This window comes from Neopsephotus bourkii, unplaced genomic scaffold, assembly GCF_033783945.1.
Source record: "Neopsephotus bourkii isolate Nb327-2 ecotype Australia unplaced genomic scaffold, CSIRO-AGI_Nbou_v1 NB_547, whole genome shotgun sequence".
Classification (NCBI taxonomy): Eukaryota; Metazoa; Chordata; class Aves; order Psittaciformes; family Psittacidae; genus Neopsephotus; species Neopsephotus bourkii.
In genome coordinates this window covers 1,996,177-2,021,063 of record NW_026901048.1, presented here as the reverse complement: position 1 = coordinate 2,021,063, position 24,887 = coordinate 1,996,177, and the positions used below count along the sequence as shown (strand labels likewise).

Sequence of the window (24,887 nt, the reverse complement as noted above, 5' to 3'; positions counted from 1 at the left end):
AAATCCTTGATTATTGCATCATCATTCGAATCACTATTGCTAAGCTAGTTTCTGGGTGCTTTTATTTAATCATTTCTGTCTAGGCTTCTGAAACTGGGGAATATTAGCAACAATGTCCAAACAAACCTAACTCCTTTATGATTCCTTCAAAATTACACCACCACTCTGCCGCTAGCTTTGCCCATGTTGACACACACACACACTTTTAACTTTGCCATTGTTCAGCTTCCTCTGAAGTAGGTTGTAAGAACAAACAGTCCTTACATATTGACTAGAAAGCCAACAAGCTAGACTTGGGAAAACTGATACACGGAGTTACTTCTACAACCAAAGATTCCTCACTATGTCAGCATGCCAGGAACCAAAATTGAGAAATACAAAGAGTGAAGCATGTAATTTTCTCATTCACTATGGCATTGCACAAAAACATACAGCCTTTGGGGGGGGAGGGGAAGGGGGAAGGGAAGGTGCAGGAAGGAGGGTCAGGAACATTATCTGTACCTCAAATTTTTTAGTATTTTCTAAAACTGTGGCTTTTTCCTTAACATCTGGCTGTGGCATCACAATAAAATCTTTTTTTTTTTTTTTTTGTCTGTGAACTCCAGACCATTGGTTAGTCATTTTGACATAGAAGCTGTTTAAATGGTATTTCTGACATTATATTATCTTACAAAAAGAGTCTAAGAATAGAACCACAGCTTATAAACTAATGTGCTAGATAACTTTTGCATTCAATACACCAGAGCTCTAACAGGGACAGAAAGGTGGCCTTCCTTCACTCACCTCTCCAGCTTTCCCCAGGGACAGTTCCCCAGCAATCACACAAATGCTTTAAATTATACCAGTATCTATAAAAGCACATCAGGGATCTTTACTCTGGCTGCAGCTTGCTATTGTACAGTCTATCCACCCACGCCTTCTACAACTTGGGGGAAAGAGAGCAAACAGGTTTTTTGAAGACACAAAAAAGAAGATTAAGGTTACTTCAATGACTACAACATGATCTCTGTAAGGGTTAAAATTTGGCTCTGGGTTCTTTGCACGTGGATTCCACTTAGATAAGTGACTAATGATATTATTTCACACACTTTTATTACATAGGTTTCTACATTTGTTTCCCCATAGCCCAATAATCCACCATTGCCCTATGAATGCAGTAAACAGACCTGCAAAAATAACAGTATTCTTGCTGTCTGCAGAAACTGAATTTTTCTTGAGAAAAACAAACTCGCACAAAATCAAAGACTTGAGAAATGCTAACAATTCCTCAGAATCGTACAGCGATCTTTAGTGTTCACAGATGGCATTTTCACACCGTTAAGTTGCACACATTTACAAATGTATAATTTATAATTTAATTCAACTCACATATGTATTTCTGATAAACCAGAATAATTATGAGGCCCAGACTGATCTCACTCTTTTGCTTAGAATAAGGCAGGGCAGTTATCCTTTATACTACTGAGCCTTGTTCAAAGATCCACTAATAATTTTTATGATATAATTCTGGTTGGAGCAACAAAAAAATCCGATTGACGAACAGGAAAGGGTAATAGTCTCATTCATACTGCAAAGGATTTGTGTTCTCACCCTGTATTCCATGACAGCTTAACAGCTGAAGCAGCTGTCTTAACTTTGATTTCTTTGCTTTTACTGGTTTGTTTTACAGCCTTTTGATGTTACCATAAAGGTACTTTTTCTTTATGAATAGATGTGGTGCGCCACCTTGTGTTCGTGCCCTTATTAAAAAGCAAAACCAGCACTAAAATTTTGCAGAAATGCTGAAATTTCATTATCCCATTTTTGAAAATATGGGCCATTTCCAGCATAAACTATCACAGTTTATCGTAGAATCATTGAATGGTTTGGGTTAAAGGAACCTTAAAGATCATCTAGTTCCCTAGAACCCCTTGCCATTGGGTTCTACTAGTTTAAAGTCGATTGTTAAAATGCATCAGCTGTAGAAAACTTGTACTTCAAATGTAAGGAAAAAAGCTCCCTTCTAATTTACATGTTTTCAACCCCAAGCAACAGCAACAAATATTCGTGTTCAAACAATAAAATTAACATTTAATTGTCAAATATTTGAAAGTTAAGCCCAATAACAAACATAAACACTGGGCTTTTATTTAAGTACCGCCCATTACTTCAAGACTATCTTACTGTATGTTACAGCACTTCAAGGCTCTAAGTCTAAATCAGAATTTCACAACTATTTCAAACACTCACCTTTGAATGTGTGATTGACAGTGTATCCACCCAAACACGCCAGCCACCCCACTCATACTTGATTGCATGGTAGAGCAAAATTCGAAACATGGTGTACACCATCTCAGTTATCTTCTGTTCCTCAGAAGTCTTTGGATTAAAACAGCAAAGGGAAAGCATCCACTCCTGCCAGACGGAGCACTGCAACAAACTCCTGCAAAATGCATACATGTTGTTTAATTAAATTTCAAAATCTATCTTAGAAATATACTTCTGCTGAGTCAGGAATCCAGCATGTTTAGAACTGCTATGTGAAAACTTATCTAATTTTATATATTGAAGGCTATAATACAGAATTTGCTGAACAGCTGTGAAGCTGTATCTGCTTAATGAGGCTAATTTAGTAGGAGACCTTGTTACTTACTTACATGTGTAAGCAAGTTGTCTTACCTCCTATTTTCTCTGCTGTTATTAAAAAGTTTAATCATATCTGACAGAAATGCTCGCCGAACCTCCAGAGTTTCTGGACATTGTGGAGAATTACGCAGCAGGATTGCAATAACCTTCAAAATCTCTGTAAAAACAGTTCATATGCAACAAATTATTATTAAGCACAGCAAAAAGATATGGCACATCATCCAATATTTTTTGTACAAGAAAAGTGATGTTACATAAAAAAGTTTTATGCTGAGAAAAAGCACATCTCTATTTGAGTAAAAGGTTTAACTAAAATCCCTTCTTCCAAGACATTTCAAACCTGGTCACCATTAGGGAGATTCAAAGGCCTGTGCAGCTGAAGAAAATGGAAGCTAGGATAAATTATTCTGAATTTTTTTTTTAACTATCATGTTTAAGCAACACAAATGTTACCATATGACAAATGAGAAGCTACCAATCTGTCAGAACCTTTTTCTAAGGAAATTCACAGAATAGAATGCATTTTTTATAAAAACAATCTATGAGAAAAATATGTAGATTTTGATCTACCTTAGTAATACAGAATTTTCAAAGAATTTAAACAACTTCCATTATACCTAACACTTTCTGTTATAAAAGTCTGAGAAAGGGGACAAAACCCTCCTGATACAAAATTTCATCTCTTATTAGCATGATGTTTTTTCTGCTTTAGGAGACAACCAAAATTATGGGTATATTCTACTTTCTGAAGCACTGAGGCAGTCACTGTTCTAATTACTTTCTTTTAAAGCAAATTTTGTAAATAAATGATCCTGCAATTTGAACACAGTTGCTACGACCCTTTTAGTTCACCTTGGACAATTTCTTTAAAAAGAGAAATCCCTTATCTGATAATATCAGCACTGATCTTAAAAAAGTACTTCAGAAGTAACTCTGCCTGCTAGACCTACATAATTCCATACTCATACCTCACACTACAAAGAATCTGTAGTGACTGCCAACTTCAAAAATACTAAAAGACAGACACAGAAATGTCCCCGCATCTCTTGCTTCAGATTTGCCACAAGGCAAACGGCATGCTGCAACCAGGTTTCTTTCCTCTGTATCTGCTTTGCTTTCCTTTCTCTTCCTCAACTTTCCACGTGAAGCAAACTCACAACTATGACTTACTTCTAATGACAAAACTACCATGAAAGTGAAAAATCTATTATTTCTCAGAAAAAATTAACTCCCAAAGCTATCGTAAGTCCATTGTATTATATACAGAGCACATTAATTATACCTATAATTCAGGCGAGGAGATCAGTATTTTCGCGTAGTTCAAAAGACATTTAAAGTTTCATATCAAGATACTTCCCATAAAGTAAGCTAACCAAAAGAGTGAGCAGATACATTTTTACTACTTTGCATCTAGTGTTGTCATACTGAATGTAATTTATGATGAGGGCTGTTTCCATATTTCAGGTAATTTTAGTCTGACATCATTAAATAATGCAATCAGAATTTTGCTGGAACCTTAACATGTATTAAATCAAAGTATCCTGTGCATGTAAGTCTTGAAAAACCATTTCATAACATGACTCCACAGCCAAAAAGGGTGAGTTATGAACTACATACACATAAAACTTCTTTCAAAAGGCTATGGACACATACTTCCTAAATAACTCCAACTAAATGCACGTTATCTTTCTTTTAACATGAAAGACAACGTAAAACTGAGAATTAAGACTGATGGATGTAATTAATAAGCTTTCTCATGTTCTTTTTGAGCAGACATTTTTTATGGCAGCATTTGGAAACTTGTATTGTTCTTACGAGGATTTTGTATCTTCACTGTTGAATCTGGGTCAGGATGTTGTTTATGTATCACTTGAGTGCAAATCTGTTCAGTCAGAATCTAGCAAGAAAGAAGAAGATGTCATATCAATGCCCATAAAGACAGCTTACTGAAGAATAGTTGGATAACATCCTTCATACAGCACCACTGTTATTTCACCATAGTTCTAAAAATTATTCAAAATTTCATTTGTTGTCTTTCTTGATAATTTATTTCATTCTGTCCCTAAAATTTTACTCTGAACTATATTTTTTTTTCTCTTAAGCACACACTGTTATTTTAAATACACTGGAAAAGAAGCTCAGTCTAACCAGAACAATCATCATAAGGCAAGATCATTGCTATAATAAAATTCTACATATATATGAGTGTCTGCTTGAGACACTCGGGTTACTCATTATCTCGAATTGTTCATAATGAGCATAACCAAGTTTGGGGGGGGTTGAATCTCAAGTAGTCAGCTTTGGAAAAAAAGAAAAAAGCAGCGCTCAGCACCATCACACTAAGGTTTAATGTCATCTGGAACATATCAGCACAAGTATGTAAGCAATTTTCTAACAATGTCTTACAAGTAATTAGGAAGATTGGATCCTAACTACAGTATATTACTACCTCAAATAGGACATTGTATGTGGTCATGGTGATTAAACTTGTCTGAAGCATCAGCCTTTCAGCCAACAAAGAGAACAATCCATGTCCAAGCATGACTTCAGCTTTTCTCCTAAAATAGCACAGAAAGATAAAATAAACTTACGTGTTCAACTTGCTGTAGGGGAAAAAAAGTTTAAAAAGTCTGCCTCAAGAAATATGAAATTACAAGAAAACATCTTTTTCTTTTTTGCTCTCCAAGTCTGTCAGTTAAGAAAAAGGGCAAGGATTCAAAATTCTGAAATAACAAGTCATCCCCTGAAATCAAGACAGGAGACAGCTAGCTTTCATCCATAAATGCGGTCCACCCACCCTGGGCCTTAAAGCTGAAATACACCCTTAGGAATTTCTTGATAACTACTATGGAAAGGGCATCTTTGTCCTCATTTCATTCAAAAATATAACCATGGACAGCGATCTCAAGTTACCTACTATTGTAGGCAGCTAGAGACATACTAAATCTAGTTCTCAGTAAGTAACACAGGGTCCAAATCTTACTAGTCTAACTCCTGATATCAGCAGAATTATGGAAAAAGACCATTTTAAAAAACAGACAGCCATACCACAACAAACTATTAAATGACCTTGGTTAGCAAGTGATAATGCCTGGACACAAGTTGCCAATAACAAGTAATTCCACCACATCAGAAATGTACTAATGACAAACAAACTGAAGAGAACTTGAAGAATAGCAGCTTCGATTCAATTAAGTATATTTAGTGATTAACCTCCAATATGGCTTTTTTTACTTTACATATAAACATGCATGTATAACCAAAATAACCAAATAACATATACATACATTAACAAATAACATACATAATACATACATAATAATACATATATAAACAAATAACATATACACAGAACAATGTATGTCACATATGTGTCACAACCTACCTTTTTTCCTTCTTTTGGGGGGTGGGGGTGGGGTGTTTCAAGACCTAAACCAGTACTTACTTTGGAGCCAGATGCTTTAGGAAATATCCCATCACTTTTAGAGCTTGTACCCTGATGCCTTCACTTTGCGATGCTAAAAGCTTGTAGACAACCCTAAAGGGAGAGAACACAAGGCTTCCTAAAATAATTGAAATACACAGCAGTTTTTGGAAAGACAAATTAACTCAGTTAACTGCAAATAAATTTGTATATGATCCTGCTTTAAAAGAATTACTAACACTACAAAAACCAGCATGACATTTCTGTTAACATCACAATAGTTTGTGATTTCTCATTTTATAATTACATATAGAGATTTTTAGTCAAATTTAAATTCCTCCCAAATATCAATACATAAAACATGCTATGAAAGGCTGCTACAATCCCTATATTGGGAACTGTCTTAATCTGGTATTTTATCCAGAAAACTAAGTGTTGTTTTGGTATAAATGTGGCTGGATAGGAATTGCCATGTATGGAGTGGGATTTATTACCAGCACTAATATTTGACATCTATGCACACTGTTGCTCCCTCAGAAGGGAAAGAGGAAGACACCAAGTCAGAAGGCATTCTTTTCATTTCACCTCCAATGGTTTCTGCTCTTCACCTCCATATAATTGCACTCTACACCCTGTTATGATTCTCCACTGAGAAGGTTTAAAGTAAAGCCAAAGAGAGTGATGCGCATGTCTGTAGCAAAGTACTAGACTTGACTAGCTGAAAGATTATTGCTGAAGTTTTACCAAGATAGAAAATGGGTGTAAAAAAACAGCAAGGAAAGTGTCAATGTAACTGATAGAAGTCTAGTAAATTAATAAATAATTGAAAGTACAGTCGTACAGTGGGAAGTGTCCAATAACCTTAAATGTATTTTAAATTACCAATTCAATCTGTAACACTGCACAGATCCCATCATGTGTATCCATGCCTGCCACTCCCCAGAGTAAAAAGAAATCACACTGCTATTTAATCTTAGCTCCTCAAAAGTTTATTTGCATTTATTCTTTCATTAAATATAGCTTATTTATACAGTGAAAAATTCTAACATTGGCCTCCTGTCAATGGGAAGAATAAAAAATGGAAGTTTTTGATCCTTGTTAATCTCCCACAAAAAGTAAGACATCAAAATGTATTTATCAATTGCATCTAACTTCACTCATTGCTTACTTTTTAGACATTAAAGTGCTTATGACCATGTCACTATCTGATTTCAGTTGGGCTGTGGTTCACAGTATTGGACAGACCTTTGAATTTGTGAAATATAATTTAGCTTATACCTAATGAGGACTACTAAGCTCTCTCTGGAAAAAAAAAAATTAATTTCCTAATGCTCCATGAAATGAAGCTGGAACTTCACAGAAGGCACAATGCTCAGCCTTTACTGTGAATATTTGCTGAGAAAAAATTTTAAGAAATGTATATCACTTTATTAGGGTTAAAAAAAAAGAAGAAGTAAAAATCTAATTTCAGTTATTCTTGAATCCTTAAAAAATATCCCATGTTACAATAGCGCATTTTAGATCAGCCAACTGTAAAGAGTTCAAAGGACTGACTTAAGTTTTTTTTAGGCCTTATTTATACATAACTGAGTATTCATCACTAGTTATGCTCTCCTTCACTTTTAAATACCCAAAAATATTACCTAAGTAAACTAAGAAGAAAACAAAACCAAAAACAAAACCAGAAACAAAACAGTTCTATGCTATAATTTAAGTGAAAACCTAGAAGTGATTAAAACACAGTTACCTGTAACAAATAACTTATCTTGGAGAAAGCTACAGCCACAGCAACTGAAGAATCAAACAAATGAGCAAGCCCATTTTACAATGTTCATTCAGGCAATATAAGCCATTTTACTGCTTAACAGAACAGTATGAAGGTTACCTAACTGCACAGGGAAAAATAAATATTTCCTTACCCTTACTATTTCTTTAGTAGATTTGTTACTTCTTAAATTTAAATTATTAAAAAAATCCAAATATTTACAAAGCTTTGTAAAATTATTTCTAAATTTCAAGAATATGGTGATTTAATTCCAAAAAGTAGATGTATCAATATGAATACAAACAGCCTGTTAAGAGACTGGAGACAATACAAGAGCAAAAAATGTAACAAGGCAGAAAAACAAAGTGATTTCTCACTCTGGACTCACTATTCACACTGACTTGCCCATATAATAGTTAATAAAAAAGAAAATGTCTACTGCCAGTTGTTAAATAAAAACAAATGTATTGCATTGGAGATTCAACATGACATTCAGATACTGTATTATTTAGGGGTTTTATTAGTTTCCCATAGCATAATACATTACCATACAAATGAAGTCAAAGCTGTAGAAAATAGGTAAAAAAAAGTCAGCCTAACACTAAAAAGGGAGAAAACAATTATCAACAGGCCTGAATGTTGTCTCTTGAGAAAGGGCAACTGAAAAAATATATGTATAAATAGGGGTTAACCAATAGGTGCAACAAAATGTATGAAATGAGACTCTGCCTTTACACAGCGAGAGAATTACTACTCCACATACCCTTCTAGGAATAGTTCTTACATTTGTTTGCCTATTCCAATTCCTCCCCCACTATGTCCAGGCATGTTCATTTTAGATTAGAAAAGTCCCATAATGTGACCACCCTCTGAGAGCCACAACATAAAAACAGAGTCATAACTAAGTCTTTTTCCAGCAGATCTTCTCTTGTGCTTTTACTGTTACTAGAACCTACAACTTTCCCTACTTTTCTCTCACAGTGGTGTTAAACCATACTTTGCTGTTTGTTAGCAAAAAGAGACTGTGAACAATCCATACCACAAAGCACTAAATTTAAACAAAAGATTTCTTCTGCAAAATACCAGTAATGTTCTACATGTAAAAAAAAAGTGGGGGAACAAGGGGGAAATAAAGATCAGAAGAAATCCGAACCAATTTTTGTCAGCCCACTTTCAGTTCTAAAACATATGCAAGAATGGGAGGCTAAGGACTAAGCACTAGTAGACAAAGACTTAGCATCAATGCATAGACTAACTCAAATTGATCACTACCTGCTTAAGTGTGACTGACAGCTTGAAAACATTAAAAAAAAACCCACCTCATTGATAATAAATCCAACATCACCTCTTGTCAAAAGAACACCTGGAAAGAAAAATCTCCTGGACAAAATCTCCAAGATGAGAAGTCTAAGACTGCACCACATACACTGACAAGGACTTTTTAGATGTCATGGGAATTCAAGAAAGCAGCAAAAACAGTCAAAATACTATTTCCTTTTGCCCACTTACGAAATTCAAACTTACTGTAATCCATTCCTCTGATCAAAAGCAGGGATCATAGAACCAGGATGCTCTGACATCAGAGCAACAAGCAACTGCAAGACATCCATTAGATTGTCATCCTGTTAAATGAAAGTTACAAATCTGCATTAAAAATGCGCATCGCTAGAACATTTTTTTTTGCTAAAAGAACCCCTAGAAAACATTTCAAAATCATCTGGAGAGTAACAGCAAACCAAGGCCCAAATCAACTAGTCCAGAATCAAAAGATGCATAGAAACAAAAGGCAAGTGCAGGAGAAAATGTTACAAAAAAATCCCAAAACTGTTTTTAGAGTGAGTAGTGATACATTTGTGGTTGTGATTTAAGCCTTTGTAAGGGAATGGACTACTGGACTATGTTACTTCATTCCACACACATGCTCATCTGTTTGCATGTATGTTTCCTGTTCTTTTAGTACACAGGAGCAGCACAGGAACTGCTGCATGCTGCATGCTTTCAGGGGCACAAGGTGGTGGTTAATGCAAAGTCTCTTCTAATAAATGTCCACCCAAGGAAAAAAAAATACCATCACCTGCCACAGACAACATTTAAAATGGGTAATTCAAGCTGCACAGTAAAGCCTTCCATACTATTTGTCTAAAGCACTCTAAGCTTCCATTTATTAATTTGTCCCAAGTTAATTATAACTAAAAATCACCTACGGAGTAGGAATGCAACTGTCTTTTCCCATTCTTTGTGGTATTGAAATGAAAGCTTATTTAAAGAAAAAAAAAACAGACAAACCAAAATACACTACTATTTCTAAGAACTGTATTCAATTGATATTATTAGCTTACATTAGGTGCAATCACTGAGGAATGAGCTCTATGAGAAGGCTGAATTTTACTCTTTTTTATGTTTTTCAGAATTTACAAACCTGTGGGATTCAGACTTCATGGATCTTTTAGACTTGACCATGCAAACTCCTACCATTGTTAAAATATCACCTCCTAATCTGAAAGCTACACAAAGCTTATGCTATTTTGGTTTACTCATACATGTTACCAAGAGTCTTATTTTTTACATCGTCATATGAAATAGAATGATTTAAATCACTTGTCCATGGTACTACCAAGTAGCACAGAGAATAAAAGGAAAATATAGGTGGCAAACGAAAGAAGAAAAAAAATCCATACTGCTTGAAATGAAGTTCAATTAATTCCTTATTTTACCCATTTCAAGCACCCTTACAGAGATGTGATCAGTTAGATTTATGTCCCCATTTCCTTTGTCTTTGATGTTGCATCTGGCATAAAGTGCCTTTTCCTGGTGCTAAAATATGAAGATGCAGATGTATCAGTGGTAACCAATGTTTTCTCCCAATTAAGTTTATATATATACTTCTCTTAGATGCCATTAACATAGATCTATTTTTTAAAGCATGTTTTCAGTTTTATTGTTTTATTTAAGAAGCAAAATAAAAAGGAGAGAAAAACAAAACAAAAAATATTGCTTAGGCAGCTTAAAACAAGGTTTGGTCTTTTTTTCTTTTTTAAGTCAGCCTCACCATCTGTTTTTCTGCTTGGTAAATCAGTTTGCAGAACAACATAAGAAAGCATTTTGACTTACTGGCTTAATGAACTTCAATCTAACATTGAACATAGTGCTTAAATCACTGCAAGAATACTGGCAATTCAGCACACTACACTAGAGTTGGACGATCTTTGTTACTCCCTCTGCAGAGCCATCTTGTGGCATAAAGAAGGTAATATTTGAAAATATTTCACTATTTGGTGGTCACAAAGAGTAGCAGCATTACACTGCTCCTCCCACACACACCCTAAATTAAGAATTACCTCATGTATAGTGAGCAGATAATTGAGGATCGCCTGCAATTCATCTTCTTTTATTCCATAGTCCTCAAAAAAAAAGAAAAAATCAGGTTACTAACAATCATCCTTCAAGCACAAAAGTACTGCTTCCAAAAGAGCATTATTACAAGCAATGGTTATATACGGGGCAAGTACGACAAGACAAATTTGCTTTCACTTGGTACCATAATAGCTTCAAAGACAGAAGGCAGCTTTTTCCCTACCCAAAATATACCTGCTGAAGATTATAAAAGTGCTTTATGACAAATCCAATACAGGCATAAAAAGAAGCTATATAGTAATATAGTACATGAAATTGTTAGAGTAACACATTAATTGATAAAGACAATTTCAATGAGAGCTTCCTATTAATACAAGAATTACATTAAGGTGGCAAAGAGCATTCAAAAGTAGACCTGGGTGTTTAATTATAAGCTTGTTAGGCATGCCTACAGCTGAGCTTGCTTCTTATTTTCCACTACAGAATCCTATCTTCAGTTGCTATCAACTTTGCAGAAATTTAAATCATTTATGGCATCTATGTCAGGAACATGCCTTGAGGTCTTTTTGACGAAAACACAATAAAAACAAACAGTTTCTAAAAGGACGAGGGTAGGGAAAAACAGGCTTCTTCATTTCTAGGGCTTTTATCTTTAAAAAAAAAAAAAAATTCTCGTTTTCCAAAAATATTCTGCGCTACTGTACAAGTAGAAAATTTGCAGAATAATCAACCTTTCATGATGGGCTTTCTACTGTCCTTGTGAAACTCTATCCAAAACCATACAAGTTGAAAATCTTTGACACACACACCAAAAACAAAAAAAAAATTACAAAATATTAGGCTGACACTTAATGAAAGTCTTTTAGAGTTTGATGGCTAAATTGTCCCTGATTTTTTAAATTGGATGTTCTGCAATTGAAGTAAGAGTACAAGAGTCAAGAGCAGAACTTTCCTGGTAGTTACTACTCCACGGTAACTGCTGGGGCTAAGGGTAGGAGAACAGACAGCACACTAGTCCCTTAGGCAACACAGGGAAGAGGGGAAAAGGGAGCCAGATCCAAACATGAAGTCAGCCTACAAAAACAGTAGATGAAGGGAGGTCAAAGCTTACAATAGGAAGGGTTAAGAAGAGTCTGTAAGTAGTAGAACTGCTGAATCGCAATACTCCTCTAACAGTTGTGAAACTTATTGATAGTGTCTTTCTTATCCTCCTCTGTCCCACTTGCCCGCAGCATTTAATGTCAAAGTTTGCTCTTAAATCTAAGCGTTTTTGATGCAGGTGATCTTGTTCTTGTCCAGAAAAAAAAAAAAAAAAACAAAAAACAAAACCAACCAAACAAACAAAAATCCACAAAAAAACCCACAATGAAATAAAATACTTATTTTCCCAGTAGTAAACATTTCTAAGTTAATGATTTAACTGCTTCACTTTAAATGAAAACAGTTTTAAAGGAGGAAAAACGCATCTTTAGCACTGCTGTCTGCGGCAAGAGCCACAACAAAAAGATGAATTTTACATGGTATTTCTATTTATTTGTTTACAAAATTCAATATTCCTGGAAAAAAGGGTATATTTAAGAACATTTCTTTATGAAAGGAAACTGGAAACTTAGACATTCTATCATGATATAAAGTTATCCTACCTTCATCACTAGCTGTTTAATGAACATCAACAAGAATGCTCGCAGAGATAAAATCTCCTTTTGAGTAGGCCGTGGCCCATCTACAAAAGAAGGTAAGTAGATAAATGAAATATAAACAAATAGTTCTTATTTGACTGGTATGCATTTTCACAAAAGGAAAGGTAAAATGCATTTCTGGATGCAGAGGGCACAATTCTAAGTTATCTTTCCCCACTACAAAACAGTAATGTGTTTCACTGTTTATTAGCATAATGACCAACCAGTGAGGTTCTACTAAAGCTTTTATTAAATAGTTTTCTAAACCCCTCTAAATTCTTTTCATTATTTTAACACTTCCTTGCAGTGCCTATGAACCAACTTCATGCAAGGAATAAAACTGATATGAGAACTTTATGTCAGAATTTCCAGATTTCAAATTTTTGCAGTTTACAATTGTTTTTAAAGTTCTGCTAAAGCTCAAAGGAAGAACTACACACCATTATTACACACTGGCTACATACACAACAACAATCTGTCTTACAATGCCATGACTTCATTTGTTAACTCAAAGTCAAAAGGACTTGCTTCTGCCATTCTGTGTGAAACAGACTTTCCCAGGAACATTTTAAATGCTGAAACATTGAGTCATTCCCTAGAGAGGCAAGGTTAACAAAACAGGTGCAATGAAATGTCAAAGGCAAGTAAAAGCTTTCAGATAGAAAGCAAATGAACTGTTGCAAATACACTTCTGGGGACAGTTTTTATGTTTGCTCTTAAGCTCATAGTTCTTACAGTCTTAATCATCATTGAAAAGCAAAGCAACTAGCAACAGTAAGTGATCATACATTCTGCTTTTACACAGTATAGGCCCACAGGCATATTTGGTTTAAGAATTATTATTTTTGATACAGACCAACCTAGTCAAAATAAGCCATTAAACTCTATTAGTAAGACTATCCTACACATACTCTTGCCTCAGGCTCAAAAAATAATAAAGTAAATCCATGTCTTCACTAAAACCAAGGGAGAAAACACACGTGTTGCTCCTTACAGAATGCAAAATACAACAGAACAATCTTTTGCAACCCTCAAACAGGAAGGGTTGGTAATTTTCGCAAGTTGACAGCAGGAAGTCAGACACACCTAAGGAGTTCTCACTCCCCATGGATCTAGCTCTCTTTCATCACCTGCTACTTTCTCTGAAATTCCAGAGCCCTTCTTCATTGCCAGAATGAGTAGAGGTCTAAGTTATTCTCCCTTTGCCAAGACTGTTTGCCCAAACCCATAAAACACAAAACTACAATTAGAAGAGTTGTAAAGTCATACTTCCAAACACCATTAATTCCCTTATATGTGCCAGTTCCATCCGCATGTGTTTATGTTATGCTGGAACACATTTCACTTCTAGTTTCTTTTAGAGTACTGGAATTCTTAGTCAAGTAGCTACTCCCTTTGCTTCTTTCTTAGAATCAGTACTCTTGTTCTATGTTCTGTGCCAATGACAAGTACTAAACACCTGTTGTAAGTTTCTCGTTACTTCTTTCACCATGAGCTTGCTGTCTGAATTAAACATGCTTATAAAGCAGTTTTCCAACAAGTTCAGATCCCTACACCTGTCATATAAACTCAGTATGCTTGTTTTCAGCTATCCTGCTATCATCAACAGATATTAAAACCAATTAAAGACTGTCCAGTACTTGAACAAGCTCTGTAAAGAGACCACATTCTCAGGCACAACTCTACACTTCCCAAACCCTATCAGTTCTGTAACCAGTTCTATCTAGCATTAATACACATAGGTCTTTGATGACAGGGAATATGAATTCTGAAGAAAGTTTCCATTAGACTGTGAAAAGGAGCTTTCAAAAAAAAAAAAAAACAACCCAAACCCTGTGGACAAAAGCACACTGATTGAACTGTTACAATGAACCCACCCCATTAAAATAGAATTCTTTCTGGAACAATTAGGGTTCTGTTCTATATACTATATACAATATTTCCTTTAAAACAAACCTCCACTTGTGAGATTAGAAATGAATACATACCTATGCCTTTGGGAGTTATACCACTGCGATCCTGGGGATTCACTACCCAGTAATAATACTTTAGGGTATGCATGACCAGAAGAACTGTCCCAACTCGCCGGACTGCACCGTATATGTTAACAGTGCCAATGAACTCAGTAGACAGGTAAGTGTACAGGACCAGCTGAACCTGCAACACCCAATCAGGAGACTAAAGATCATTACAGCAAAAATGCACCATATCAGACAACTACATTCTTAAATTTCATCTATTAAAATTTCTTACAGATACACATTTTCTCTACATAGCTCAATCACAAAGCTCTTAAAACCTTTGCAAACTGATAAAAACTTTAATCTTCTTTCTAGAGTGCTGTTGTTTTTTTAAGCTGGTCCATGCTCATAGGAGCAAGAAAGCATGGTATTCACACAATTGCAAATGGCTGAGATTGGAAGGCACCTCTGGAGATCATCTAGTCTAACCTCCCTGTTAAGAATAGGGTCACAGAGGAAGTATTATAGAAAAGTGCATACCTATTATATGCTCAAGTATTCATTACAGGCTTGGTTATTTACATATATTTCCATTTTCTTCTGAGAAATAATGACTTGAATAATACTTAAAATTTAATTTAACTGTAGCAAACAAATGTTTTACAATGACTTCAACAGTAGCCGTTACTGCTGTCTCAGTTTTGGAAATGCTAAACAAAGCCTTATAGATGGGATCAGAAAAATCTGGCAAAAAGGTTTCATGTCGAAGCAACTGGTAAGCTTCCATCAAAACTGTTCACTCTCAGAGAATACAGATTCACCAAAGCAAAAATACTCTGCAGTGCATACATCAATTTAAATGAAGGCTTCAAATCTGAAACCCAGGATAATTTATCTTAAAAGTTGATGGGCTTTTTTGCTAACTAACCCATCCAAAATTCCTTTTCAGTTTACAACACTGACTGGGTCAAGGACTCCAGAAGTCACTTCCAACTCTGCTCTGGAGAATACTGCAGGTTTCCAAAGTCCTAAAACCTTGGGAGTCTGCAAAACTGGACAGGTATATGCTGAAAATCAGAGCCTGAAAACAGTTCCTGTATGGTACCTGCTATGGAGCCAGGACCTATAATGCTTGGAGGGTCCAAGCTTATTCTCAACACTCTCAAATCGATACATCACAGGATATTTTATATATAATGATAAGGAATTTTACCTGTGCTGGAATATGAATCCATATTGCAGGATTAAGGAGAATGTGATCACACAGCTGCTTCAGCAAGGGCACCCCATTGTGCAAGTTGCTGAGGTATTTTGAAAAGGCCAGGCAAAGATCTAGTACAGCTCGGGTAACATGGGCTTTGGAAGACTGTAAAAGAAGATGTGCTTAAGGAAGAGCCCTGCAGCAGTCTAGGAAAAATATTTCTCTCAGAAAAATCCAACTACAATGTAAGACATGAAGAAAAAATACCTTTTCTAAGCTATAACCTATCACAAGGAAGCCCTTACAGGAAAGCATCTGTTCTTGCATAGCAATTGAGTTCTTCAACAACTCCATGATGAAAGCCAATAAAGTAGAACTGAAAAACATAATGTTTTAGTAAAGAAAAATGTTTTAAAGACTTACAATGAAACAGAAAGTATTTCCAAATTAACACTTGCATCACACAGTCCAGCGATCCATTTAATGTGTTATATATAAATGCTCAGACGAGAATTTTTAAAACAAAAAGCAAGACTATATGTTGAAAGCTCCAACTTCTTGCCTTTAATTAATGCACTTCTAACAGAATTCTGGATTCTGATACAACAATGCAATAGCAAAATTCTTCTAAAAATACATTCTTGCAGAAAGGCAACAGTTAAGTGTGTCCTTTCTGCTTTGTATTTCATTTGCAAACTTTGGTAAGATCAGTAACAAATGCCATTCCACTTCCCACTGCTTTCAGACAAGCAGATATTGGAAATATTTTTCTAAACACAGCTTTAGTATTGATTCAAGCTAATTCAACTCTGTGTTGCTGCCAGAAAGAATGTTGGTGCCCTCCCCCACCCCCCCAGTGGCTATGAATCAAGACCTTAACCAGCTGAAAACCCCTCTGATTCAGTCTGCAGCTGAATCCAATCTCTGATTCATCACATAAATGCCCAAGTCTGAGCCAGTTCAGGAGAGGCCCAGGAATGCACTAATGGACTGAAGGAACACTGTGACCACCCCTTCGTGGCAGTAATATGGATGTAGATCATCTTTAAACAGTCATAAAACTGTTTTGCAATAAAACAGAGCAAACTACACCAGAATTCTAAAAAGCAAACACTTTGCTATTAATACTACTCTTTAACTTAGGAGCTCCACCAGTTTCTGTGTATGGATGTCCAAAGTTGCACTGAGCTGAAATGGAGCTGAAATCAGAGGAGAAGCCTGGCAGCAACACTGAGTAGTAATCTTCCAAAAACGTCTGAAGGCTTCCCCAGTATATATTCTCCATGACAGGAGTGAGCTCAAGAGAACTGTCTGTAATCCTGTTACACAAAAAAAACTCTGAAGTAGAAAACTGAGTACATATTTATTCTGTGTGAACTTTCATAGAAAATTTGGCAAAAATAAGCACAATATTTTGAACTCCTGCTTGTAACAAGGCCACCTTCTTGTTGTTAGACATAACTCATTGTTGCACGAGACAATTAAAACTACTACACCACTTAATAAAGCAAGAGGTAGTTTTCTTAAACAAAGAACAGAACACAATAAGTACATGCACTCACCAAATAGTTGTGTCAATGTGATCCGATGAGTATTGCCTATAGTCTAACTGTGCAAAGAGAGGGAAGAGTACCTGCACTCCTCCAATGGAGTGCAGGGCACTTTGGATAGAATGTGTTAAGACTGCTTTCACATCCTGACAAAGAAGAAATAAGAAATATTGAAGTCTCCTTCAAAAACTGCTAAAAAGTTCATTAGAAAAACTTTGAAATTTCTTCAGTACAAGTTTTATATTATTACCAAATACAAAGAAACAGCAAGTAGTAAACTGGCTGCCACAGCCACACTAAATGCCCAGGCCAGCTGACCTACTGCTTTAGATACGGTCTACAGTGCAGACATTCAGATAAATATACAGGAAGTGGCTTGCAATTTCTAAAACAAGTCTTTAATAATAGAGAAACTGTAAAACAGAACACATGAAAAGCTTCTGGGGAAAAAAAAGAAAAGATTAAGGGGTTCAAAGCATAGGTAAGGAAAAGGGTAGCACATCAAGAGAGCAAAGGATGGAGATAGGTAGCATCACTAGAGACATGAACATAATGCTAGAAATGAAGGATTTTTTTCTTCAAGTTAACACAGTCTTTGTAATAATTACTTTTTTTTTAGGTTATAGCTTTAATAAAATCAACTTTTTTCTTAGGATTCTTGTGTGTCCGTATTAATTCAAGAAACAGGAGAGGTAGCACCAGGGACAACCCAAAAAAAACCTTAAGCTATCAGCAGTTCTCTATCTTCTCCAAGTCCCTATCAAACTTGATTTTTAAGATTTCAAACAGAAATCATTTGTATCCTCCAAATCTATGAAAATGTTAATATACCTGCAGCATGAGGGCATGTGGTGAATGAACAAAAATAGATGGGTTATCCTTAGGGGATGACTCTAGACATAGTTGTGCATCTGTAGCCCTTGGATTGTACATAAAAGCGATAGCACTGGATAGTTTGCCATCATACAGCAACAATTTGTGATGTTCAGCAAGGAAGAGATCACTTTCTGCCTTGAATTTGAATGTTCCCTGGATTGGGAAGCAGGGTTGAGGAAGGAAAAAAGAAAAAAAAAACAGATTATACATATATACATTGAGAGTACAGTTCAGAACACAGCTATTGCCAAAAAATGACTAAAACATCGCCTCTTCAATCTAGCAATATCTTGAGAAGGATCTCTTAAGAACATTGACTCAAAGTCAATCCTACAGAAATACAACTGTGGAATTTTTCTTTTTGACCCCTGAAGAGCGACATTGCCAAAATGGTGGGTAATGTAAAAGGAACACATTAACTAGGAAACAGAATGACAGTCAGCAATGCTCACTCAGAAGGAACTAATAATTGAGGAGCAGACAGAATAGGAACCATCTTTTTAGCGTATGTTTGTACAGCTGCTAGCGAATAAGAGTCTTCAATTAGCACCCCTCAGGCTATGACAAAACAAACAATAAATCACTGCAACAAAACTAATCCTCAGCACTAATGTCACACATTAAAAAAAAACCTGTCTAGCACAATCATCTATAAAGCTACATTTCTAAAACAAATACATCATACTCAATTTTCAGTTTTCAACCTTAATGAAAAAGTGATTCTCCCTCTCACAACGACCAACATGAAAATTTTGAGAAGTAAACAAGAACACAATATTTTAACAAGAAATTAAATAACTGAATAAATGCTTACTTGTAGCCTGTGAGGTGATACATAGGCTTATAGAAAAAAAACATGGAAGAGTTTAATAAAAAGATTATACAGGAAGAACATTTTTAGAAGGACACAGAGGTGCTGCAACATTCTTAAAACCCAGCATAAGGAGTCTTATCAGAATTAAACTTTGGAAACTTTACAGTCAATTCTAAGATACCTTATATCCCAGACCAAGCTGATAGATGGCAAAGATCTGAGCAGCATTGAGAGCCTCACTAAAAAGGTAAACAGATGTCATTTGCCCGCAAAACACTCGATTGGCATCTGCTGTTTCTGAAGAACCCAGGAAACATTTGTCAAATGTCTGAAAATGAAACAGAACCAAGTAACAGGGTTTAATCTATGCTACACAAGCAAATTATGCAAAGGATATGCATATTTTCAGGGAGTATTATTTTTACACAAAACAAGCATTTGGGAATCTCAGCAGAAAAATTCTAAGCTGAGATGTATAAGCAGAATCTATGCCTCTACCAAACAATTGCTAATATAATATCAACATTTTTTAAAATGCATAAAATGGGGGAGGTTAATTAAAAAAATGGCAAAGGATATCTATTTAATACATCAAGATGATCAACTATAGAGATTAGTATACAGGGATCACTTACATCACTGGTGTTGACAAACCATGTTATTTCTCCATAAGATGCCAGCTCCCCATTCACATAACATCGAAGTTCACTGTTCTTCCAGCGGTTATAGATGTGCACTACAGTAACCATATACCACTAAATGATAAGAAAACAATTTATATAACTATATAGGCACTTAAGCACCAAAGTGGGGCATAGTAGAATAAATTGAACTATTTATCTGAATTAAATTAGGATTGAAAGATTTAAGTAGAAAAGATTGAGTCATTGGTGAGTTTTCTCACATAGCTAGGTCAAAGAATAATATGCCATTTTTTCAACAAAAGGTAGACACAGAAGCTTAAGAGATATTTATGGCAGAACTCAAAAAATCTTCATGGTAATGCTGAACCTAATTTACACTGAAACCACTATGTAAATAATTTCTAAGTTGGATTACTCTTAGCATGATGGACTACTGCAAATGTTGTCATTCCAAAGAGCAAGGATGGCTCCAGACTACAGACTTTCAAAGGCTGTGCATGTCAAATTATCACAAACAGAATCCATATTTACAGCAGGGGATTACTGATAAGAAATTCCTGAGGAGGCCTGTTCTCCCACAAAACCTTTACACCAGTTGCTCCAAAAACATTAGCAGAATATCTAATTGAAAAAGGAAACATTTTCAACATAGCATAATACTACTTAATAGGCAAGCTAGCCTTGAACATCAGCGATAAAAATAAACTCGTATTTTAATGATTAGATTTTAAAAGATACATAAAGCAACAAATACAACTAAACTATTTTCTGGACAACCTGAATGAACATGAATTATAATATTCTTTTGAGAATGAATCTGTTGTTTTCCGGTATGCAAGATGACCAAACTCCTATTAATTGCCTTAGCTTGATCAGGAAAATTAAATTTGGGTTAGTAATCATGCTTTCTTATAATAAAACTGCATTCTTCCACACTGAGTGAGTAATGACGTTAACAGGAGCCTTAGCAAAACCTTTTAGGAAAAGGAGAAGAGAATGTCCGGAGGTGGGAGAAAACACAGTATAAACAGAGAAGGAAAAATAAATCACAAGACTTAACTTTCAAGCTGTGTGTATGTACTCAGAGAGCTCTCACAAGACTCACAAATTCATACAACTTTTGGTGAACTGCATTTTCTAACTCTTTCTTAAGCATTTCATACATAAAATTTAAAAGAAACAAGAATTCAGAACACAACTGTGTTTTGCTCATTCCAGTGTATCTGTTCTCCTACAGAAAGATGAGCCTAATCAACAACTACAACGCTCCCTCCCAGCCTACATTTTATAATTCATGAAACCAGTTTGAAAAATTTTATTATTTTTACTCACCTTTTGTGGCTTGAAATCAAATTTAACACAATGCTGGAAACCTTTTCCCTTTGATTTTATGGACGTTACAATCAAGCAGCCTCCAACAAAGTGAGCAGAATAACCAAGTCCTTTGTTTGTTCGAAAACTAACAAATTAGAACAAAATCAGCATATGCACAGATGGAAGCAGAAATCATTAAACAATTAACAGAAACTGAACATCAGAAATATGGTTTTACATAATACTCACCAATATAAGTAAGGCTTATCCTTATCCACATTGATATTATTTACAGGATCCATTCTTAGCCAAGTGTGAAAAGTAAATCCATTCTGATATGGCCACTTGGCTATAGGAGGTAAGGCAATAGCCTAAAGAAAGTAAAAAGTTATTAATGTAGAAAAATCGACATCACCATAGTATGAGTATACAGCTTAAGACAGACACTACAAATGTATACTGATACACAGATACAAATGTGTACAGTACAGATACCTACATTTTCTCTATACTAAAAAAATTTGGCCTAACTTCTGTGCTTTTTATACTCCATTGTTAAAATAATTAATCTAAACATTTTAAAACTGGTCTTTATATCTCAAAGTAGATTATTAATAGTAAGCTACAGTTCAAAAACTAAATGCTTTAATGGAAACTCCTTAAAATGCAAATTCATGCTGATCTGGTTTTGTGCCAACCTGACACAATAATCAGATTTATAAACTTAGTTCCACATAGTGTTGGTATTCAGTAAAATAATTTATTATGAAAAAAGGATAGCTACAAAATGAAAATCACATACATTTCACTTAACAGATTCTTTTGTCTCTTGAAACCTCATGTCTACCTAACCTTCCAGTTAAGTAGTTATAAACTTCCTTAAAACAAAGTTAATACAATATCCACCAACCAAATCTTCATATCAAACACTGTGTTTATGCTAGCTCAAAAGCTCTTTTAAGTTACATGCTGTGTTGTGGGGTTGGGGGGGGGGGGGGTGTTTGGTTAGAGTTTTATTAACATTACTATTAACTTTCCACTGTTTTGCTGCGCAGATTTGCAATACACACTTCAACTAAGACTGCCACAACCTCTGTTCAAAGATGCTGTCCAGATGATCAATACCAGTGAACAAAAACATCAAAGAACTTGAGTGTCACCAGACTTTATTATGATCCCACGCTCCATTCAGCTATCCCTGTCCAAACAAAATGCTATAAATCCTTCTCTATACCAGCTGACTAATCAGTCTGCATGTCTTTGAGCCCAACTTTTGGGAACTGGTAGTGCTATCATTTGGTTTAACTCACAAGAGGTCTCGGAGCAATTACATTAAATACTTAAGTTTCTGTGACCTCTCAGTTAAACAAAAATGTAAGAATATTCACACTGAGGTTACTGAGGCATCCCGATATACATACAGTTCAAGCAATCACCACAATTACTAGAAGTCAAATACAAAAACAGTACATGAATAGCCAAACAGAACAAAATTCATTATCTATTGCCAAGTTCTGTTGCACATGATAAATACACAAGTGCAGAAGCATTTTTCTAGTAATCTGCACTTCTCAGTCTCAAGTTTTCATTCCAAAAGAGAATTATGTCATCAAGTTGGTGAAATTTAATCTCAAGCCACTGAGGCAGAAAGGTAATGCGTTTATGTGAAGAAAACTGGAAACAGTCATCTGATAAATCTTATTCATATCTTATTCTGAATTAAGCATGAAATTTTGAACATACTATTTCATCCTACAATTTTAAGAGCAAAAGTGTTGATATACTTGAATTTCTACAGAAGGTTCTGCACAGTGTTTTCCAACTACCTGTTCAGTTTCTAATTCTTTTTCAAGTGAAAAATCATAATTTAACAATCAGTCACCTGAACAATTATGGAAAGACTACATCACTGGTAAATTTAATCCCCTTTCAGTATTTTTCAATCCATACAAGTCTACGATCCACATTTTCTCAGCGAATTCTTATAACCAATATGTTATTCACATCATCTGCTTCAAGTTTGGCCACTTCAAGTTCAACACTTTCTGTGGTTTCACTAACAAAAGTTTCCAGACTTTTCTTCAAAGATTGCCAGAAGCTTCCCCTATGTCCAATATAGTCAATGCCAGTTGGCCCCAAGACAGACCTGCTGCTGGCCAAGGCCAAGGCCATCAGCAACGGTGGTAGTGCCTCTGGGATAATGTATGTAAGAAGGGGAAAAAGTTACTGTGCAGGAGCAATTGCAGACAGAGAGGAGTGAGAACATGTGCGAGCAAGAGCTCTGCAGACACCAAGGTCAATGAGGAAGGAAGGGAGGAGTTGCTCCAGGTGCCAGAGCAGATTCCCCTGCAGCCCATGGAGATCGAGGGTGAAGCAGATAGATATCCACCTGCAGTTCCTAGAAGTCCCCATACCAGGGCAGGGGGATGCCCAAAGGAGGCTGTGACCCCACAGGAAGTCTGCACTGGAGCATGTTCCTGGCAGGACCTCTGGCCCATGGAAAGAGGAACCCAAGCTGGAGCAGTCTGTGAAGAACTGCCACCTGTGGGAGGGACTCATGTTGGAGAAGTTCATGGAGGACTATCTCCAGTGGGTGGAACCCCACACTGGAGCCAGGGAACTGTGTGATGAGGAAGGAGCAGCAAAGACAGGGTACAACAAACTGACTGCAATCCCCCATTCCCTATCGCCCTGTGACACCTGGGGGGAGAAGGTAGAGAAATAAGGAGTGAAGTTGAGCCTGGAAAGAAAGGTCAGGTGGGGTGAAGATGTTTCAAGACTTTGTTTTTATTTCTCATTACTCTGCTCTGATTTGATTGGTATTAAATTAATTTCCCCAATTTAAGTCTCTTTTGCTCTTGACGATGACAGTTGAGTGATCTCCCTGTCCTTATGCAACCTACAAGTCTTTCAATACATTTTCTCTCCCCTGTCCAGGTAAGAAGGTATAGCAGTAGAGCAGCTTGGTGGGCACCTGGCACCTAGTCAAGGTCAACCCACCACAAAACCACTCTCATACTGGATATTAACACAAGCACCATTCCCAATAGGAACATGGGGGTGAAAAGCAGGCAGATTCTTACTGCAACAAAATTTACCTGAACCAGTCTAGAGAGGAAAAAGAAAAATTAAAAGCCTCATTTCTAGCTTTTGTTTTTGTAACAGTATTTGTCCTTCTATAGTAATAATGCACATTTATTATAAGCATGATTTATTTAGGCATATGTAGGTGTCAGGCAGAGAAAAAAAACTCTGACTAAAGCTCTACTTCTATGACATTGACAAATGAGACAAACGAACACTACAATGTGTAGAATAACCAATGGCCATAAGAGAACAACAAATGAACAAACAAGAGATTTAAAATATCTACATACTGCAGCACTTTTTCCTGGAAAGTTGAAGAAGGCATCAGGTCCATACTTCTGAGGCATGTGTTTTAACACAGACAGTAACTTCCCAGCATGTGGTGGCTGACAAAGAGAATTACACTTGTAAATAAATAAAACACACCTATAAGAAAGAAAATACTATGCACACAAAAAATAATTTTGACAAATTTAAAAGCTTTGCACATAGTTGAGCAATACTCTAAGACACTTAGCCCTTTCAATACACAACATTAACAAAGAGTTATAGATATCTTCACACAATATCAAGTAAGTGCACAGAAATGCAAT

At 35.8% G+C, this 24,887-nt stretch overlaps 1 protein-coding gene across 3 annotated transcripts in view; it reads right to left on the bottom strand.

Moving 5' to 3' along the window:
• Positions 1–24,887, bottom strand: part of LRBA (LPS responsive beige-like anchor protein) — a 400,194-nt gene that overhangs the window by 332,105 nt on the left and 43,202 nt on the right. For all 3 annotated transcript variants that reach the window (XM_061350996.1, XM_061350998.1, XM_061350997.1), the window contains exons 4-21: positions 24,585–24,680; positions 21,457–21,578; positions 21,226–21,352; positions 19,885–20,004; positions 19,431–19,577; positions 18,391–18,588; positions 17,572–17,705; positions 16,277–16,385; positions 16,022–16,174; positions 14,836–15,004; positions 12,812–12,891; positions 11,153–11,215; positions 9,339–9,436; positions 6,071–6,163; positions 5,075–5,183; positions 4,441–4,522; positions 2,659–2,782; positions 2,230–2,422 (exon numbers count right to left, since the gene is read on the bottom strand). In XM_061350996.1, coding sequence (XP_061206980.1) covers positions 2,230–2,422; positions 2,659–2,782; positions 4,441–4,522; positions 5,075–5,183; positions 6,071–6,163; positions 9,339–9,436; positions 11,153–11,215; positions 12,812–12,891; positions 14,836–15,004; positions 16,022–16,174; positions 16,277–16,385; positions 17,572–17,705; positions 18,391–18,588; positions 19,431–19,577; positions 19,885–20,004; positions 21,226–21,352; positions 21,457–21,578; positions 24,585–24,680 — 2,217 coding nt within the window. The remainder of the gene's footprint in view (positions 1–2,229; positions 2,423–2,658; positions 2,783–4,440; positions 4,523–5,074; positions 5,184–6,070; positions 6,164–9,338; positions 9,437–11,152; positions 11,216–12,811; positions 12,892–14,835; positions 15,005–16,021; positions 16,175–16,276; positions 16,386–17,571; positions 17,706–18,390; positions 18,589–19,430; positions 19,578–19,884; positions 20,005–21,225; positions 21,353–21,456; positions 21,579–24,584; positions 24,681–24,887) is intronic.